At 35.6% G+C, this 20587-nt stretch overlaps 2 protein-coding genes across 2 annotated transcripts; both read left to right on the forward strand.

Annotated features, from left to right (window-relative positions):
• Positions 1–7124: 7124 nt before the first annotated feature.
• Positions 7125–8473, forward strand: GASA4 (GAST1 protein homolog 4). The gene is made up of 4 exons (XM_089607453.1): positions 7125–7314; positions 7460–7519; positions 7631–7670; positions 7975–8473. The coding sequence occupies exons 1-4, from the start codon at positions 7249–7251 to the stop codon at positions 8154–8156; spliced, it is 348 nt and encodes a 115-aa protein (XP_089463579.1). The 5' UTR covers positions 7125–7248; the 3' UTR covers positions 8157–8473.
• A 3788-nt stretch (positions 8474–12261) lies between these two features.
• Positions 12262–20580, forward strand: SMC3 (structural maintenance of chromosome 3). The gene is made up of 28 exons (XM_089607460.1): positions 12262–12619; positions 12791–12880; positions 13001–13102; positions 13340–13516; positions 13602–13732; positions 14074–14152; positions 14227–14384; positions 14453–14528; positions 14620–14748; positions 14824–14968; positions 15113–15243; positions 15416–15568; positions 15675–15864; positions 16109–16242; positions 16619–16777; positions 16870–17178; positions 17264–17440; positions 17647–17730; positions 17802–18011; positions 18116–18205; positions 18332–18453; positions 18554–18709; positions 18790–18897; positions 18983–19043; positions 19650–19784; positions 19864–19951; positions 20043–20115; positions 20202–20580. The coding sequence occupies exons 1-28, from the start codon at positions 12473–12475 to the stop codon at positions 20320–20322; spliced, it is 3735 nt and encodes a 1244-aa protein (XP_089463586.1). The 5' UTR covers positions 12262–12472; the 3' UTR covers positions 20323–20580.
• The last annotated feature ends 7 nt before the right edge of the window (positions 20581–20587 follow it).

Raw genomic sequence — 20587 nt, forward strand, 5'->3', positions numbered from 1 at the left:
ACTAGGTCAACATAAATCTTGAAGTCGGATTGAGAGTCCCAGCCCATTATCTCATTAAGCCACGCTGGAATCCTTCTTCAAGTCGGAGTAGCAAAGCCCAAAAGTCAATGGGCCGAAACTGTTACACGGGACTGTTACAACACAAACTGCGACACTTGTGACCAAACATTGTAACAAGGCCCAACGCTATCCGATAATATATTCCACGATTCTATATTATTTTGCCAACATTAATTCGCCAATAAATGTTCCAACACAATGATTATCTAAGCGATACAAAACTTTAGACTGCCGCAACATTTTCAGACTAACATCTGTACAAGGCTCAGACAAGGAAAGCTGAGGTAAGGTCGAAAAAAAATTATCATTCGTGAAAATCCATGATCTCAAAACCCTTATTAATTTCTTTACACTTGTTCAAACACCCCTTGAGTGAGAAATCGAGTTTTGACTTGGGGAAAGCTCACTTAACCGCCTTTGGTTTGGCAGTTTATTCGTCCAAGCCACACGACACGAGAATCCAGAGCGCAAATAAATTACTTATCGTCAAATTTTGAGCGAAAACCATTCTCACTAGGAGAAGAGGCCACAACCACACAACTTTTTTTTTTTTTTTTTTTGGGATTCGTAAACTAATATAAGTACTTTATATAGAGGGGACTAGCTCGGCTATTCATTTATTTAGGGAAATAACACATATTTCCCATACTTCTAAAATTACTTTTGGTTTCATAAAATTTCGTTTTTATTTGTTTGTTAATTCCAATTTTTTTTTTTTTTCCAGTTATTCATCATCGGATTTGAATCATGGAATCGTTTGCCAAATCGGAGACAGGCATTTTGCTTTTTCGAATGGTAAATAATATTTACTATCGAATGACCGGACTGTAAATATTATTTACCATTAAAATTATTCTGCGATTTGCAACTAGGATATTCGACGACTCATTTGGAATAGATGTTTAGGATCGTCGATTTCGTAGATGTTCTTCTTTGTTCTTATATTATATGTTTGTCTAAGTTAGTCATTTAATCCTTCTTAGTTTCTGTTTGTCTAGTGTAGGTGTTTAGGTTCTTTGGTTTCATAAAACTTCGTACTTATTTGTTTGTTAATTCTAAATTTTTTTCCAATTATTCATCATCGGATTTTAATCATGGAATCGTTCACCAAATCGGAGACATGTATTTTGCTTTTTCGAATGGTAAATAATATTTACTATCGAATGGCCGGACTTTACCATTAAAGTTTCAGAGTTTCGGTTATGGTGTTCTATGGGTTAATCGAATTGGAAATAATATTTACCATATTTTATAGTTAATCTAACAGAGAATTGATCGGAGATGCGGGCTAGGGTTTCGATTATGGTGTTCTATGGGTTAATCGAATTGGAAATAATATTTACTTACCATTTTTTTTAAGTCTGAGAATGGAGAAGTCTTCGTCGGCTTCGGAAGTGGCGAAATCAAAAAGTTGGTGGTGAAAATGAGGTCGGATGCAATAACGGAGGATTGAAGGATTCGAAATCGACGGAGAGTTCGGAGACAATATCGGAGGATTGAAGAATTCGGAGTCTGAGGCAAAAATTTTGATGTCTATTTGATGAGTGGTAAGATATGAATATAATATTGTTTGGTAGTGGATTAGGCTAGTTACCTAATTTAAGTGATAGTTGGGCTAGAATTTTAAAAGGAGGTGGTCAATTTGAGCTACATACCTAGCCGGCCATTTTTTTAGGCTAATATTTTATTCACCACCCAAAAGGCTTGCGAGGAGACTTATCATCTCCGTCGTCGGAATCGGAGTTTTCATCAAAGTTTCAAACGGCGAAATCTCAACCCTAGCATCAGATCCGAACGCCGTCATTAACTGGATCGCCTTCAACGTTGCTCCATTCTCCGGCGAAGTCTCGTTCCTCTACGTCGAAAACGAGGTTATGACATTCGGCGACGAAACTCTCAAATCTTAGCTTCTTCCTGCGATTTCAAGACTGGACTTGCGACCTTTAAACGGTCGGATCGGTGCAGCCGCGGGACTCGCTGATGTTCGAGATCGTTTCCGGAGGAGGATCGTCACGGTTAATCGAATTAACATTCACAGTTAATCTGATTAACCATCACAATTAATATGCAAAACTGGACTTGTGACTTTCGAAAGGCCAGATCAATGCAACGTACGACGAGACTCGCCGACGTTCGAAATCGTTTTCGGAAGAGGTCTGTCACAATAAATCAGATTAACCGTGACAGTTAATTGGGATTAACTGTGACATTTAATTTGATTATCTGTCGAACGAAAAACCCTAAAATCTGAAATCGCACATTCACCACCGCGTGCGTCGGCCCCGCCTTCGAGTTCGACACGCGATTTAATCCCGGAATTTGGCGAATCGAGCGACAACCACGTCGGAATCAACCTCGGAACCACCGGTGAGGAGAAACAATGCGAGCTTCTCCGGAAAAGGATACGAGGCGGTGGCGATCGAGTCCGAAGCTCATTCTTCAGGCGCCGGCGAGTCTTCGGCGAAGATCCTGTAGATCGCAGAGGAAGATTAAGGTGTGGTGTGTGGTGTTTGGGTGTTTGAGTTTGGGTGTGGGGTTTGGATGTTTGGGTGTTTGGGTGTGGATATGGCGAGAGAAAGGTATTTTTGATACTTTAATCAATGTTGGTTATCTTTTAAAATAAATTTATAGTTCGGCTATTATTTTAAACTCTCCTCTTAATAGAGGCTATATACTAATAAATTTATTAAAAATTCTCTAAAAATATTACGAAATCTTCACCGCCGAGTCAACTTACGTAATTTTTCACCGATCTTCACCGCCGATCCGTCTCGAACCTCCAATTCTCTGACCGGAGGCATAAAGTCGCCAATTCGCTCACAAATAAACCAAAATTAATATGAAAATAAACCGTCTTTATGTATATATAATGATATTAACACATATAAACTTTATTTACCAAACAATAAACATAAATATATCGATCCAATTGTGGAAGAACCTTCACGACGACCATGGCGGACCGACCCGTTGAAGCGCTCGAAGCTTGCGTTTCAAACACAAATTTACCAAAATTAACAACAATTTACACAAATTAACACGATATTATTAGCCAGAATTGCATAATAGGGACTTTGATCAAACGAGAAATGAACTAGTGTATCTATAAATTTGGAAAACCAACAGCCATCATAAACGACAAGAGCATATAAAATGACAACCTCAAAACCAAGAATAAAATAAACAACAATTAGCAATAGTTATCTTGGTAAATAACAGCAAGTAAAAGAGCAATTTAAAAAGATATCTCCAGATTCCAACAAACCATAATCGAATGGTAGTGGCGTTGATCCAATTGGACGGCCGAGTGTCAGAGGTGCTCCACGTTGTAGCTCAGCCGTACCTGCCTGCGATCAAATCTGCTGGCCCTTCTTCATGGCGGCGTTAGCCGTGTTGGCGCTTTAGAGAAGCCCCATGGTGGTGTCGCTGATTCTAGGGCTTTTCCTCGACCTCGCCGCCGTGGGACTCGCCAAGATCCTCTTCCGCTGTGACTGACCGCACTACAACCGTGGCATGAGCCCCGCCGTGATTTTCGACCACTTCTCGTTCCTTAGCGGTCAGTCTTTCCGTCTTCTTTGTGGCGACGCTTTTTCATCTCTCGACAAATTCTCTCTATTTCTTTTTTTTTTTAATTTAATATGTACATTTATTCAATTTCAATTTGGGAACATATCTGTTGGTATTAATCCCGCAATTTAAGCATTTATTTTGGATGATAATCAGTTGACTTTTTCATTTTGATTCTCTTTTAAAATAAAACGCAGCTCAACAGAGATATTTTCGACATACAAATATTGGCTAAAATGCAACGTCAATAAAATTGGATATTTCTCAAAAAATATTTTTACACGTCAGTTAATCTGTAATCTCAACATTTGAGTTTAACTAGTATGTGTAATTTTTTTTTTATAAAATGTCATGGGATTGATTCTATTCATGTAAATAATCTCTGCTTAGAAATCAAAACTCGGACAAAACTCTCAAATTTCATACGTATTTTTATCTTAGCATACTTTTTTTTTTCTAGCAGCTAGCTGGGCGTGACGTGCTTCCGGGCAGAGGATGCACATGATGGTCTGACCTGACAAAAGACCTTTCCATGTTCTAAATTCAAAGTTCAATTCAAACCAACATATATTTTCTCTTTTCTTTGTGAAATTAATTCAATATATCTGCCTCGAAACATGCCTTAAGATTTCCATTTTATTGACTTTTCTATCCCAGTAGGACCCATTTTTTTCAACTACTTAACTAACTCAAACCATCTTTCTTCAATGCACCACCCCACCGTCACACAACCATATATATATATATATATATATATATATATATATATATATATATATATATTCGATCGGAAATCCAGCACGTATGTTTTGGTCTCCTCTAATTATAATAAAACTACTTGAGTGGTCAATTTTAAGTTTATTTTTTTGTGATACTTAATTAATGATGTCCCACGTACTCTGTAGTAATTTATTATAATTACCGTCCGTAGTAATATTAGGTCGACCATTACAAATAACAATACAAGTTATATATATAATTTATGATAATTTTTGGATTAGAATACTTTCTTTTAGGTTACATACATTTTTAAATTATTATATTATTAAGTTTTTAAAAGTAGGGATAAAGTGTAATATCCTAAAGTAGAGTTGATTTTAACACATAAATGGACCTACCTGCATAATTAATCTAGTTAATATTGCTCATGTGATAGTATCTGCTGATCGCTGCTAAAAATTATGTTTATTCACAGGGATTTTGTCATTAATATTGTTAGATTTATGTTATTTATTCAAAATCAATCAAATCTTAAATTCGGTACTTTTATTATTTGTTGGCTTGTTGATAAGTGCGTTTCGTCACGTTAAACTCTTTTTTTTTTTTTACTTGAATTTCACGTATTCTTGAGTGACTTTTGTTGTGTTTTATATGTTTTTTTTTTTTTTTAGTAATTTACAGATCTAAGAGGTCAATTGAGTGTAAGGAGGTTAGTAGAACATCACGCGACGTTACTGAGCAATTTTGAAATGATTTGAAAACTTTTCAAACAAGTTAGAGCGGAACAAAACACACAGAGTCCTATTTTGCATGATTTTAAGATACTCTATAAAAATTATGGATCAAATCTTTCCACCATTTGATAGAGCTTAATTTTTTTTTTACTATTTGGCTAAGTGGGAGAGAAGGAAAGTTGGAGAAGAAGTCGTTCATCAACACCGTCACCACCATTACCGAAATCAGCGTTTTCCATCTTCTTCTATTTAATTCTGGAACTCTCGTTTATTATGAGTTATTTTAATTTTGTTTTCATGGTTTTTTTTTAGTTTATTTTTTGTTTTCGTTACTCTCGACGTCATGAACTGAACCCTTTAAGGGTGATGATTTAGCTTTTCTCAATTGTGGTTGTGGATTTGTGTCTATTTAGTGAAGTATTTTTCTGTTCATCTTCTCTATCGGTTTATTTAATTTTGTGCTTAATGCTTGTGTGAGATTCACGACCTCATTCATGATTTTTAGGATTGACTTGATGTTTGAAAAAAATTAGGTTGATCGTGCATAAAAGTTAGATAACCGTAGTACATTCATAAACTAGAGATAGCTAAGCTGCTATGAAATCGCGTGAACACTCTTGTTTGTAATGCTTGTCGTATTTTTTAGGGTTTAAGATCGAGAGATGAAAACCCGATATTGACATAGGCTGATAAATGCTCGAAAATAGATTTAACGATAATATTACGTGAGTGTCGTTAGTGAAGAGAGTTGAACCGAAAAATCGTGCGTAGTTCTAGGAATCCCGATCATAGGAGAGTTTAGCGAAAGCGTTGCCTTTGCGTTCTACATATTCGTTCATCCACGTTTGTTTATTGTTTTATTTATTTTTTGCAATTTAGTTAATAGTCATCCTTCATATTCTTGAGTTAAATTCGTTGTTATTTAGTTGAGTTTCGGTTAAACATAGTTCTCGTGAGATCGACTCGTTCTTACGATTATACTACTTGAGCTACTACGGACATTTGCGTACGAAAATATCGCAGCAGTTGTACAAAGACGACTATATATTTCCCACTTTTTTCTTAATTTCAAATAAAAAAATCAAAACTCTCTCTATCTCTCTTTCAACACCTACGTCGCCTCCAATGCCACAAACTCCGACGGTTTCTACACAAATGTCATTGTCATTATCAATGCGATCGGTAGTCTGCTTTTTTATTCGCCTCTTGTTTTTGCGATTTTCCTTCTTGCTTCTTGGATTTGTTATTTGTTTTAGGTTTGAACTCTTTTTTGTTTTACATCTTGCTCGCCATCGGTACACAATTCACTCAATACTCGCTGCCTATTTGTGTTTTACCATTTGTTGATCAAAACTTGAGATTTTCATAGTTGATGTCATCGAAGATACAAAGTAGCAATGTTGAGATCTGACTAATGAATAATGAGATAATTATAATATTGGCCCGATTTTGATCAACACAGGGTAATATTCATATAAATGGTAGAAATTTATGGTGATGGGATCGGAGCATCAAGTGTGCTCCGATAGTGTCATGTAGATTTTTTTTTATACATGTTCTCGAAAATAAATAAAAATTATTTATATTTTACTTAATCTTAAACCTTCGAACAAAAGCATGAAACTAGTTATCCCAATATTATATCTTAAAATAGTTCTTCGAATTATCATCATTGAAATCACCTATTCTGTAAGTGGTCCCTAAAACAATCTACTAGTTGTAATTCCATTTTGTTACTAGCAAAACTAAAAAAGTTTAACCTTGTCACAAAGTTTAACTTTGTCACACGTTTTATGCTTATGCTGTAAATTAAATATATGGTTGCAACTTGTAATGTGAAGCATAATGAGAAGAGGAAAAAAAGGAAAGGAAATTAAAAAAAAAGATAAACCCATCATCACTATCACTTTTTTCTAAAGTAGATTGCAACGTGTCATTAAACGGTCCAATAAACACACATCTGACCCTGTGGAAGTGACCACACCCAAACACTCCCCAACCAAAAAGCCCATACGCGCACATGGGCTCTTCTATAAATTCCCAACATAGCCAAGCACTTGAAGTAAACAAAAATCACACAAACCCTCTCTCATATACACTCAATCCACAGAAACCCACATTGTGTTTTGGGTGTTGAAGTTCGTATCTTTAAAGAGAAAGGTTTGAAATGGCCGCGGCTAAATTTTTAGCTCTACTGATCTTGGCACTCTTCGCCATTTCCATGATTGAAACAGTAAGCCCTTTTTCCGTACTTTCTAAGGTTCATTATTCTTAGTTTCATTAAGCTAGTCAGAAAAGAAAGACAGTGATACAATACTGCATTGTGTTAATGGGATCAAGATTTTAAAGCATTTGGGGTGTTTTTTTTTTGTTCACAGGTCGTGGCTAAAAACGGACAGGGAGGTCATCACAAAAACGGAGGTCATCACAAAAACAAAGTAATTTTTTTTATTTTTTTATTTCTCTCATCATCTTATAATGGCTCTACATGAATGAATATAGCTGTGTCAATTTGAACTCAACAGCTTATTATTCTCTTTTGATTTCAGAAACAGAGAGGATATGGAAACGGAAGTCTCAAGCCCAACCGTAAAGCTCTTCACATTATCTTTTTTTTTCTAATTATTTTTATAAATAAAAGAAAAAAAAGAAGCCAATAGATTCCGAAAATTTCTCCGCTTTTCCGGGTTGAAAAAAAAACACATCACACGTAAATTGTCTTTTAACGAGAAGCGTTACTCGGATCCGGGTCTAGATCCGAAGCCGTATCTTTTTACAGCGGCTTTGACCGTGGTCAAAAAGTTACATTGAGAAGCTCATCAATATTTTGTTTTTTGTTTTTTTATTTAATATTTTTGTTTGTTTGTTAATTGTGGGGATGTGAAATTACCAGAATGCACCGGCGAATGCGACAGAAGGTGCGATAAGACACAGTACAAGAATGCATGCCTGCTCTTCTGCAACAAGTGTTGCAAGACTTGCCTTTGCGTTCCTCCGGGGTATTATGGTAATAAGGCCCTCTGCCCTTGCTACAACAACTGGAAGACCAAGGAAGGTGGACCAAAATGCCCTTGATCATCACTTCTAGTACTACCACCCCCAACGCCTTAATTAATTATTCGCACTTATTTTGTGTCGAACTTTCATATTTATGTACGGAAGCTTATACCATTAAAAAACTTTAATGGGGCTAATCTATATTTGGTGCTCTTTTTATTTTATGGCGTTTTTCTTGTTGGCCTGTTAGAACTTAGAAGAAATGAAGTGATTTCTTGTCACAACTTTGGATTGGAAGTCATTCCTTTGGGATTTTTGCCTAAATGAGAATGGGCTACCATTTGTTGTCTGAATGAAAGTTTATTATATAATATAGATAGCAAGTTTCTTTGTTAGTTTATTGCTTTTATACGTATATAAGCCTTAAATGAGAAATTTCAGGAATTATAATCTCTAATGTCTTTATGATCAAATTGCTATCGCCGTAAATAAAGGCCCAATCACCTGTCAAAATTAATTGTCTACGGTTAGTCAGGAATTAAATTTAACCATTAATTACACTGTTAAAATTCAACCAAGTCGCGATTAATATTTATAACCATGAAAAACCGTGTGATATAAATACTTCATATGTGGAGATTTATATTAGCATATATCAACATTAATTCAAACAAATTAAGCAAATTATTAACACCAATTTTAATCTAATAATTCAACCAAACTAATCAATATAAGAACATCAAATGAAATGTACGTATATAAGTAGAAAGAAAGAATCAATTCAATGCATAGCAATTTAAACACGGCCGTATGTCACATGTGACACATTTTAATGTGTATTAAGCCTTCTTAGCCAAAATATATAATAACAACAAATTAACCTTGTAAGTATAGAATATCGTAAAAAAAAAGCCTCTAATAAACTCACCCAAAAAAACCACCAATCATGAAACGATAAGTATATTTGTAAAGTACTACATGTTAGTTTGTGGAATTAGTTTCAGCACCTATGTGGTCGATAATGTTAACCAAAACAATATCAATAAGCTCAACTTTAGGGTATGTGGATCATGTAGCCGATTGGAAAACGACAACCTCCAACTTCCCTTTATATTAAAATAGACACTAACTCACAATGTGACTCAAGTGACAAGTCACAAAGCCTAGCTAGGTCCATAGCAAAAATTAGCTTCCGCGTTTCTTTCTTTATAGTTCGGCTACCTCTTACATTATGTGTAATGTTTTTTTTTTTTTTTTTTTTTTGCATCAAAGAACTTTCATTCAATATAAAAAGCTACTAATGAGCAAGATACAACGAAGAACAGATCACAAAATTAAACCGGCTAGTCAAGCCGCAGGTGTCACCTAAGAACCACTGAGACATACGTATCCGAGACAACCATACAGGATCAGGCCTGTTTGGGATTTGCGGAAGCAGATCCCTGTCTCTTAGGATTTGCCGAAGCATTTCCATGTCTATCAAACGGAGATAACTCCTACGAAACCAAGAATGCCACTCACCCGAGCGACATTCAACCAAAGACCTTCCACCCTCCCACCGGAGGACCACCTCCTCAAACTCCACTCCCGCATATTAAGCGAGCCTTCGCCGCGGGAGCTCGAAAGCTTGAGGTCGGCAACCAACCCACCGTCCTCTCTTCGATTGAAGTACGCCTGAAGTTGCACACAAACTTCAAAGGAAAAGCGCACAAAAACGAAGAAAAGACACGGATGACTAGCAAAATCGACCAGACAAACTACTGAATCTAAATTAGAGCTAAACTCTCTAAACAACACATAAAAATTAGACAAACTAACTAGCTGAATATTTAACAGAATAAAACCCTTCAAAATCCCACCTACAAGGTTCACTCCCCCCAGATTTGTTCACACACCCACCCACATCCATAACCACGAAAACCTCTTGTCCACTAACCCGAGGAATGAGGCTGAGGAGCAGCACCAACCCACCCCTGTGAAGATGACCGCAGCGGAGAAAGGCGCAACCACCGAGAGCAGCCCGAATATGTCGCTAGTTGAAGCCTTCGCAGATCTGAAAATAAACACGCAGAGGGGCTCCAAAACAGACGAGAAGGAGGGCTGTGGCGCAGGTGGACCGGAGAACATAAGAGAAAGGGAGAGAGAGACCAAAAGGCAAGAGGGTGAAGGAGAGGACTCCTCAGCTCCCCCCCAGATCGGAGCCACGACGGGCGTCCGGAACCCGGGAGGGAGGGAACGGCGACGGTTGGAAGGCAAGGAAACCCTAGGTTCTCTGTTTTTATGAGAGAGAACATAGTTTTTTTTTTTTTTTTTATGTCGAGTCGGCTAGTTTTTCTACAAGATTTATTATGTGTAATGTTTTTGTTATCAAGTTTTCTTTATGTATCGAAATTAATGTATGTTTTATATAGTTCGAGTTACGAAGCCATAGTGCTTAGAGAGTGCAGTAACCCCCTAAAAAAATTGCGCATTTTCATAGTTTTTAATTTTTTTTTTATATTTACCCAAAATGATTACAAATTAAACCCCTCCCCCCCAAACTTTTTTTATTAGCCCCCTAATTAGAATTTCTGGCTTTGTCCCTGGTTCGAGTCTTATTTTTGTATAGTTGAAACTATATTCATAGCTACTTAGTTTTGTTATTTATTAGAAAAATCACAAAGACTAGGTCAGTTAAAAGTTAAAACGTTGAAATTATAATTAATCATCGTTTTATTTAAGAAGTTTCAAATGTAGCCACATTTTATGACATGATTTGATTTTTTATATAACAAATTACATTATTATCCCATGTTTAAATATCGGTAGAAAATATCCTATATCCAACGTTAAAATGCAACCAAATTGCCAATGTTGAATACATTTTATAGTACCATGTTTGGTATTCCTCTCAAAAACAGTTTTTGAGTGGAAAAAATTGAAAACATGTTTGGTTTAAGTTTTTGGAAAAAATTTTCAAAAATTTTTGAAGTTGTTTTGTAAAAGAGTAAAGAAAACTGAAAACAAATAAAATGTGTTTTTGGAAAAAAATTTCTTCTCTTCTCTCCTCCTTCTCCTCATCTTCTCTTTTCATTTTTTCAAAAACAAAAATAAAAACTATACCAAACATTTTTTTTTTTTTTTTCCAGTTTTTTCAATTTCTAAAAAACAAAAATGAAAACTGTACCAAACAGCTTTTTGAAAACAACTGCAAAATAATTTTTCAATACAACTACAAAAATTAAAAAATAGAAAACAAAAACTTTTTGAGTTAACTACCAAGTTGCTATGTGGATTTGAGTGATGTTGACTTTCTATCCCAATAGTGTGTCAATTTTTATTTTTATTTTTATTTTTATTTATTGTCAAGCATTGATGTTTCGAATTCAATTGTGATTTATTAAATAATTTTCGAATTACGTATCATTAATTATTTATCAAAATTAACTATAATTTACCAAAGTTAACAGTTAGCTATCAAAATAAACGAATTTATCAAAATTAACAGTGAACAGTTATTTATCAAAATAAATGGTGGTAACTACTTAAACTATCCCAAAAAAGCAGATTCATTTTATATGTCTTTGTCAAGTTCCTTATCTTGCCCTTTATTTTATTTACTAATGATTTTCTCTTTTTTTATTTTTTTATTTTTAAATTGTCAAACGTGGTCTATGCCATTGCTTAATTGATTTCGTTGACTATTAATTACATAATCGAGAAACGTGGGCTAGTTGTTGGTTTTTATGATTTGGCCACGTAAGGGTAATTATGATATTTTTCATATGTAAATTTTGGTAAATGGCTAAATTTTGGTAAATTTTTCATATGTAATTAAGTTTGAGATTGGCTATAATTATCCACTATGTTTTCAAAATTAGAAAACTACATACTTTGTTTAAGTTTGCGTGTTAATGTTTATATCCGTTAAGTCTATAAATTTTAAGTAAATATATACGATTAAATGATTAAACAACGTTGTTTCATTAGATATTCCAAAAATGATTTAAACGTAAAAATCTAGAGAGTTATGTATCAATTTTGAGCTAGTGATATCATGTTAAAGCCCATATCAATCAAAGTTGGGCCATAATATTATAGCCCATTGGGTCTTAAGCAGCCGACAAATAACTCAAAACTCAAAAAATGAATTTCATTTCCCGCCAAAGTCAAATAGTGCTTTTGTTTTTCCCTTTATTTGGGTGGAGAACTTGGCAGTCGAATTGAATAATATTAAACAAAAGGGAAAAATAAAAGAAGAACAAACTTCGTAATTGAAGAATGTTAGTTAGCCAACGGCGGTTTGTTTGTTATCGGAGTTGAAAATCTCAGTCTCAAGTCCAAAAATGTTTCCGTTTCGTTCATTCGTTTTATAGTCTCGTTAAAACAGTACGATTTGAACCCAGAAAATCGGGATGGGTACTCAGGACGAGTTCATGGCGGAAGCTTCCGAGTCGACTCAGGGAAGAGAAAAAGGCGGTCCGAGGCTGTTTATTAAAGAGATGGTCATGAGGAACTTCAAGTCCTACGCCGGTGAACAACGCGTCGGTCCTTTTCACAAGGTTAGGGTTTTTTCGAACCCTCTTCACTAGTTCAAGCTTGGAAAGTTGAATTCCAGTTTGAATTCGGTTCAATTCAACTCACAGAGTTGAATTTGATAACAAATATTCGAGAGTTCAGAGAGGGTTTATGATTTTCTTGTTCATTTCGCTTCGAATTTTTTTTGGCTTCAGAGCTTTTCTGCGGTTGTCGGACCGAATGGAAGCGGGAAAAGCAACGTCATCGATGCAATGTTGTTTGTGTTTGGAAAGCGAGCTAAGCAAGTGAGAAAAATAAGAAAACCCCTTAATTCTTCAGTCTTGATAAGTAGTTCAACAGTTGATGATTTTTGTTTGTTTGTTAAACTTAAATATTTCCGTGTTTTGGCAATTTGCACTATGTAGATGCGACTAAACAAGGTTTCGGAGCTTATTCACAACTCTACCAATCACCAGAATCTGGATAGCGCCGGGGTCTCTGTCCATTTCCAGGAAATTACTGATCTGGTACTTTTGTTATTTCATTTCTCAATCAAGGGTTTTTTTTTTTTTTTTTTTTTTTTTTTTTTTTTTTTTCCGCATAAGAACGTGGGCTCTTCCCCACTTTGATTACTTCTAGAATAAAAATTTATACGAAATTTTCTGCTTACTTGGCATTTTGTAACGATGTTAAACTTGTATCATTCACAATATTAAGCATATTTTAGAATACAGAATATGAAATAATGTTTCGAAATATTACAGGAGGATGGGACTTATGAAGCTGTTCCGGGAAGTGATTTTGTGATAACCAGGGTCGCCTTTCGTGACAATTCCTCAAAATATTACATCAACGACCGAGGTAGCAATTTCACGGAAGTTACAAAGAAGCTCAAAGGGAAAGGGGTCGACCTCGATAATAACCGTTTTTTGATCCTTCAGGTTCACACAATTATAAAGCAGCTCTTTACTTTCCATAAGCAGTTTGTCACCGCTTGCTTAATCACTTTCTTCATGTTGTGCACAGGGTGAGGTGGAGCAGATTTCGATGATGAAGCCAAAAGCTCAAGGACTCCATGACGAAGGCTTTCTTGAGTATCTTGAGGACATCATTGGAACTAACAAATATGTAGAAAAAATTGATGAATCGTTTAAGGAGTAAGTTCTGTATTTGATTGAATAAAAATGCTTTTCAATATGTTTCTCAATGGGGTACTCGTAGCAGATCTTCTCTGTGGTATATATAAGCTGACTCTGAAGTACCTTGTCAACTGGTCTAGAATGGGCAACTTCATCATAGACAAAATAGGGGATTAACATGATTCTGATGTTCCTTTAGATTATCTTAATGTGAATAATTATGACTGAACTATGAAATTTTGTTTCAGTAGTATGTAGTGGCTAAGATTATAGTCACAGTTTCTAAAGATCTGATTATAATGCATAATTTTACTCTGGTCATTAGTTATGCTAATTATTTGTTCTAAATGATTATCTAGGCTAGAATCACTCAACGATAAAAGATCTGGGGTGGTTCAAATGGTTAAGTTGGCAGAGAAGGAAAGGGAGGGGCTCGAGGTATGTGTAGTTTACGAATTGGCAGACTATGATTATGTTTCGCATATACCATTTCATTTACATTCGTTAAACAGGATGTCAAGAATGAAGCAGAAGCGTACATGCTGAAGGAGTTGTCTCTACTAAAATGGAAAGAGAAAGCGTCAGCATTAGCTTATGAAGACACCAGTACAAAAATGGACAAGTTACAAGAAGAAAAGTCTGGTTTGGAAGAAAACCTTAGGAATGAAAGGTAATTATATAAGTAAAAGGTGTATTGCTTAAACAACTTCAGCTAAATATAATTTTTTTCGGACTCAGGGAGAAGATTCGAGCAAATAAGGATGCGTTAAAGGAGCTTGAATCTGTGCACAATAAGTACATGAAAAAACAGGAGGTTCAACAACATCTATAACTTAAAAAAAAATTGAAATCCGTACACTGTCGTTTTGTTCTTACTGTGTTCATCATCTGGTTTAAATGCGCAGGAACTAGATAGCGATCTCAAAAATTGTAAAGACGAATTCAAGCAGTTTGAGAGGGAGGATGTCAAATACAGAGAAGATCTGAAGCATATGAAGCAAAAGATTAAAAAACTGACAGATAAACTTGAAAAGGTAGGCAAAGTAATTACTTATGATCATATCTTTGAACTAAAGCATGAGCTTATATATTTAATACATCCAATTCAGGATTCATCAAAGATTGAAGACTTGGGGAAAGAGAGTGAAAATTCAACAATCCTCATACCAAAACTCGAGGAGAGAATTCCGGAGTTGCAAAAGTTTTTTGTGGAGGAGGAAAAAGTACTCGAGGAAGTTATAGAGAGTTCAAAAGGTTTCCCTTTATTTTTAGAAATAGAAGTTTATAGGATTTTTCTGAGGTCACACCTCTTATTTTGTTGAAACTGCTTCTTTGATTGATAGAACATATGTGGCTGTACAACTCTTTTCTAACTTACTCTGGTTTATTCACAAACAGTTGAAACTGAGAATTACCGCTCTGAGCTTTCGAAAGTTCGTGCTGAACTGGAACCTTGGGATAAGCAACTAATTGAGCACAAGGGAAAGCTTGATGTAGCATCGACTGAAAATAAGCTTTTGAGTGAAAAGGTGACGCAATAGTTTACTCTGGTTATCGTGCTAATTTTAACATGCTGTTGTGATTAGTTTTATCTTTAAATATGCTGTTGATAAAATTTGCTAATTAAAAACATGTTTGGGAGTTACTCCATAACATTTTTGGGAGTTACACCATTTTTGCTGTTGGTTTTGATATTTTCAGCACGAAGCTGGTCGCGCAAATTTTGAAGATGCTCGGAAGCAGATGGAAAATCTACTGGAAGCTATTGAATCAAAAACCTCAAGTGTTACGAAAATTCAAAGTGATCTGAAAAAGAACACACTTGAAGCATCTAAAGCTCGAAAAGTGGAGCAAGTTAGTTAACTTTTATCTTTATATGAACACATGATTCAGGATATTTATTTATTTAGTTTTACCCTAGTAGTTGTATCAAGTGGTGATAAATTTTTCCCTTCGATAGGAGTGCATCAAGGAACAAGAAGATCTTATTCCTCTTGAACAAGCAGCAAGACAGAAGGTTGCAGAACTCAAGTCTGTTATGGATTCCGAGAAGAGTCAGGGGTCCGTTCTTAAAGCAATATTGCATGCCAAGGAATCAAACAGAATTCAGGGAATATATGGTCGGATGGGTGACTTGGGCGCCATTGATGGTTAGTGTTATTCGTGTCATGGTTCACTGCGTTTATTCGATCTTTATAAGTTACAAACAGTAACGGGGTGTGACCCATTCATTATAATTATGAAGCCGTTTTAAAAATTATATATATGTTGTCCCAAACATGTCATGTGCCCATGGTGCCGATTTTTGCATTTAAAATAATTCAAACCACTGCCTGGATTATATCCTTTGATAGTGGAGCTTACTCTGCTGAAATGGTGATGTTTTTTTTGCAGCCAAGTATGATGTTGCGATCTCAACAGCATGCCCTGGACTTGATTATATTGTGGTGGAGACAACTGGTGCAGCTCAGGCATGTGTTGAGTTGTTGCGAAGGGAGAACCTCGGTGTTGCCACATTCATGATTTTGGTATTGGCATATATTACAGTGATTGGGTTCAGCACTTGCTTGTTTATGTATCATATTATAAACTTATTGAAATTACAGTTGTTAGTGTGTGCTTTTGAGTACTGGACCTTGTCATCTCTGGTTCTTTAATGACCGAGATTGATTTGGTTATGTGCAAAAAATGATTAATCCGTGGCTGTTATCTCTCAGTTTGACACTCGAAAATATATCATTCTAAGCTATATCTACAAACATAGTCCTAATTGATCACTGAACATCCATAATACTAAAAAGTATAGCAAAACATTTGTCTTTGCTTTGTTTCCAGTTATCATGTGGAAACCACCTATATGATAGTCTCCCTGTATAACTGTCATAAATTCATATGCATCGTCAGGAAAAGCAAGTTGATCATTTACCAAAGTTGAATGAGAAAGTACAGACTCCGGAGGGTGTTCCACGTCTTTACGATCTTGTTAAAGTTAAAGAAGACAGGATGAAATTGGCTTTCTTTGCAGCATTGGGGAACACTGTTGTAGCTAAAGATCTTGACCAGGTTAGTTTCCATATCAGAGAACCATTCTTTCTGTGGCTGAGCTTTATTGGTAGGAATAAAAAATTTATACTGTATCGATAAATTAATTGCAGGCTACTCGGATAGCATATAATGGAAGCAGAGAATTCCGAAGAGTGGTGACACTTGACGGTGCATTGTTTGAAAAATCTGGCACAATGAGTGGCGGGGGAAATAAGCCGCGTGGTGGCAAGATGGGAACGTCTATTCGAGCTGCCAGTGTGTCACCCGAAGCTGTTGCGAATGCCGAGGAAGAGCTTAGCGTCATGGTTGAAAAATTAAAATCAGTTCGTGAAAGAATCTCTGATGCAGTGCGTGGATACCAAGCTTTAGAGAGAACTATTTCGCAGTTGGAGATGGAATTAGCCAAGACACTGAAAGAGGTTTTTCTTTGTGATACGTATGAGGTTTTTTTTTTTTTGGTATTTGAGAAGGCTTTGGCACTTAATTGCTTTTCCATCGGTTCAGATTGACAGTATGAAGACACAACACGTCTATCTTGAAAAGCAACATGACTCTTTGGAAGCTGCATCACATCCAAAGGAGGAGGAGCTTACCCGGCTAGAGGAGCTGAAAAAAATGATTTCTTCTGAAGAGAAAGAGATTGATAAACTCACGAAAGGATCTAAGAAATTAAAGGATAAGGTGAGGGGAACTTTTGATTTTACTTTAATCTGTTATTGACATCTTTAGGTTTTCTTTCGTCTGATGATTGTATATCTCCTCTACTTGTTCTCCAGCTGTAGTTTGTTATTTTGAACTATTTTGTAAGTTAGTGCAGAGTTTTATAATGTTTATTCTCTGAAATTGAAATTTAGCTATTCGACCTGTATAATTATCTTGGATTTCAGGCCTCAGAACTACAGAGCAACATAGAAAATGCTGGAGGTGAGAAACTAAAAGCGCAGAAGTTGAAGGTCAACAAAATTCAGTCTGTAAGTATTCCATCAACATTCAGTGTTCATCATGGAAAGAAGTGTTTGTCCTGATTTCTACCAAATTATAGGATATTGAGAAAACTAGCACAGAAATCAACCGACACAAAGTCCAAATAGAGACTGGCCAGAAAACAATCAAGAAGCTAACAAAAGGGATTGAGGAATCAAAAGTGGAGAAAGAACGCCTGACTCAGGAGAAAGAAAAACTTCGAGGCAAATTCAAAGAAATAGAGCAGAAGGCTTTCGCAGTACAGGAGAACTATAAAAAGACGCAGGAGGTTTACATTCTTATTTATTATTAAATTTATTTTTTGGTTTATGCATTAGGCCATTTACCAAAGTATTTATACCTTACCTGTGTTCTGTTCTGTATGTTGTATAGCTGATTGATCAACACAAAGATGTTCTGGATAAAGCAAAGACGGACTATAACACGATGAAGAAGACTGTAGATGAACTACGAGCATCCGAGGTAGCATAGCAGCAAATGTTTCTGTTTATTAAGCTCTTCCATTGTGCTAGTACTTATATTGAGGGTTACTATTTTTAAAATTTACTTATGTGACTTGCCATACATAATATTTTCAAATTGTCACAGGTTGATGCAGACTATAAACTAAAGGACATGAAGAAGCTGTTCAGTGAGTTGGAATTGAAGGCAAAGGGTTACCAGAAAAAGCTTGATGAGTTGCAAAGTGCTACTAATAAGCATCTTGAACAGTATGTTGATCTGATTAACAGTGGAACTTTATTTTTATAATAATGGAATTTAAAATTTGCTAGATGCAAAGTCAAATTCAATCAATGTTATGATTTGCAGAATTCATAAAGATTTAGTGGACCCTGAAAAGCTTCAAGCCACCTTGACTGATGGAACTCTAAACAACCCTTGTGACCTCAAAAAGGCGCTTGAAATGGTCACTCTGCTGGAGGCACAGCTCAAAGAAATGAATCCAAATCTTGATTCCATTGCGGAGTATGCTTTACTCTTTATCCTGGTGAGATGGAATAGGTTCTTCCAAGTTTATTTAATGATCAAATTCATTTTTCAAATAGGTATAGGACAAAGGTCGCACTGTACAATGAACGAGTTGAAGATCTGAACTCAGTGACCCAACAGCGCGACGATATAAAGAAACAATATGATGAATGGAGGAAAAAGAGGCATGCTCACTTTTGTTTTTCCATTTTGTTCCTCCATATATTTTTGTTTTGTTCCTTCTGTTCTAAATTGTCTGGTTATGTTTAGGTTGGATGAGTTCATGGCAGGGTTTAACGCTATATCATTAAAGCTGAAGGAAATGTACCAGGTTTGTGAACTGAGCTCTCAATATATATATTTTTTATTTATTTATTTATTTTTTTAATCTGGTCTTAAACTGGTTAGAGGGTAGAAGGCTATGTTTTCGATCTTGAAGATGTAAAACAAAAAAATCCCTAGTATTTTTCTTGCCTTGATTCGGTAAAAGAAAGTGTAATGAATAATGTATAACTAAAACATGGATTTCACTTTTCTCATTAAGCAGTGAAGAATGTATAATTAAAATCGAAGGATGTTCGTGAACGTGCGAGATTTAGTTATCTTTATCACGCAAAAGTGTGTTATCGTTCTATCCCTAAATGCTTAGTTTCTCCTTCAATTTTCTTTAGCACATCGAAACAAGAAAGACAATAGCCAAGGATAGTTTAAAAGAACAGAATAGTTTTCTTCAAGTTTTCGTTGACTTAAAAAACAGAAGAGTTTTGTTTTTTCAAGCAATTTTTTCTCATCATTTTCACTTTTCTTCAAACTTTCATTTCCCTTCAGTAAAATCCGGGTTCCAACCGAAGGCGAACGGCTATTAGATCTGGAAAGTGATGGTCTTGTAATTTTTTGGGTTGTTGATTTATGTCTTTTTATAACGCTATTATGATAGATGATCACGCTTGGAGGAGATGCTGAACTGGAGCTTGTAGATTCATTGGATCCTTTTTCGGAGGGCGTTGTTTTCAGTGTTCGCCCGCCAAAGAAGAGCTGGAAAAATATAGCAAATTTATCAGGCGGTGAAAAGGTTCGATCCCTAGCGCCTTTTATCTGTTATAAATAAATTAGGAACTTCAAATTTGATGTTGGTCCTTCATTACTTTCAGACTCTCAGTTCATTAGCTCTTGTTTTTGCACTGCATCACTACAAGCCTACACCCCTATATGTTATGGATGAAATCGATGCTGCCTTGGGTATGTTCTCAGAATTGTAAAACCGAACCCCTTCCATGAAATAAAATACGCTGCTTTTACTGATCAGTCATTTCTTTGACATTGATCGTAGATTTCAAGAACGTATCTATAGTGGGACATTACGTGAAGGACCGAACAAAAGATGCTCAGTTCATTATTATAAGGTAGTTTAAAAATTCATATTAAAAATCTTGGGAGTATTCTGTACTGGACTAATCTTTTTGTTTGCTATCTCGCCACTATTTTACAGCCTCAGGAACAATATGTTTGAGTTGGCTGACCGACTCGTGGGAATTTATAAAACGGACAATTGCACGAAGAGCATCACCATCAACCCCGGGAGTTTCGCCGTGTGTGAAAAAGCTGCTTAATGTTGCAAATTCAATGCATATTTCAGAAAATCTGTATGTATATCAGTTTCATATTTATGTATATGCAAACTTCTCTAGTATTTTGTTGGAGATAATTTAACAAATATCTGTAGTAAGTAGTAACAAACCCAGTTACACAATGCCCCATTGTGTATGATTAGCCAGGTTCCTTATGATGCAACTCAAGTATACCCTTTTTCTGTAGCTTGAATTTTTTGAGAACTTTAGACTATTTCAATTTTAATTGTCTGGCAGAAATGGTTCT

Source organism: Urtica dioica, chromosome 1 (genome assembly GCF_054948205.1).
Source record: "Urtica dioica subsp. dioica isolate 48M chromosome 1, U.dioica_male_clone48M_v1_H2, whole genome shotgun sequence".
In the NCBI taxonomy this organism is placed as follows: Eukaryota; Viridiplantae; Streptophyta; class Magnoliopsida; order Rosales; family Urticaceae; genus Urtica; species Urtica dioica.

What these genes read in the sequence shown, in the direction of transcription:
- GASA4 (XM_089607453.1), top strand. Translation starts at nt 7,249, where the DNA reads ATGGCCGCGGCTAAATTTTTAGCTCTACTGATCTTGGCACTCTTCGCC. An exon ending in CCATTTCCATGATTGAAACA is followed by an intron (nt 7,315 to 7,459) that starts GTAAGCCCTTTT and finishes TTTTGTTCACAG; the next exon opens with GTCGTGGCTAAAAACGGACA. An exon ending in CGGAAGTCTCAAGCCCAACC is followed by an intron (nt 7,671 to 7,974) that starts GTAAAGCTCTTC and finishes TGAAATTACCAG; the next exon opens with AATGCACCGGCGAATGCGAC.
- SMC3 (XM_089607460.1), top strand. Translation starts at nt 12,473, where the DNA reads ATGGGTACTCAGGACGAGTTCATGGCGGAAGCTTCCGAGTCGACTCAG. An exon ending in TGACAGATAAACTTGAAAAG is followed by an intron (nt 14,749 to 14,823) that starts GTAGGCAAAGTA and finishes CATCCAATTCAG; the next exon opens with GATTCATCAAAGATTGAAGA. An exon ending in AGTTATAGAGAGTTCAAAAG is followed by an intron (nt 14,969 to 15,112) that starts GTTTCCCTTTAT and finishes ATTCACAAACAG; the next exon opens with TTGAAACTGAGAATTACCGC.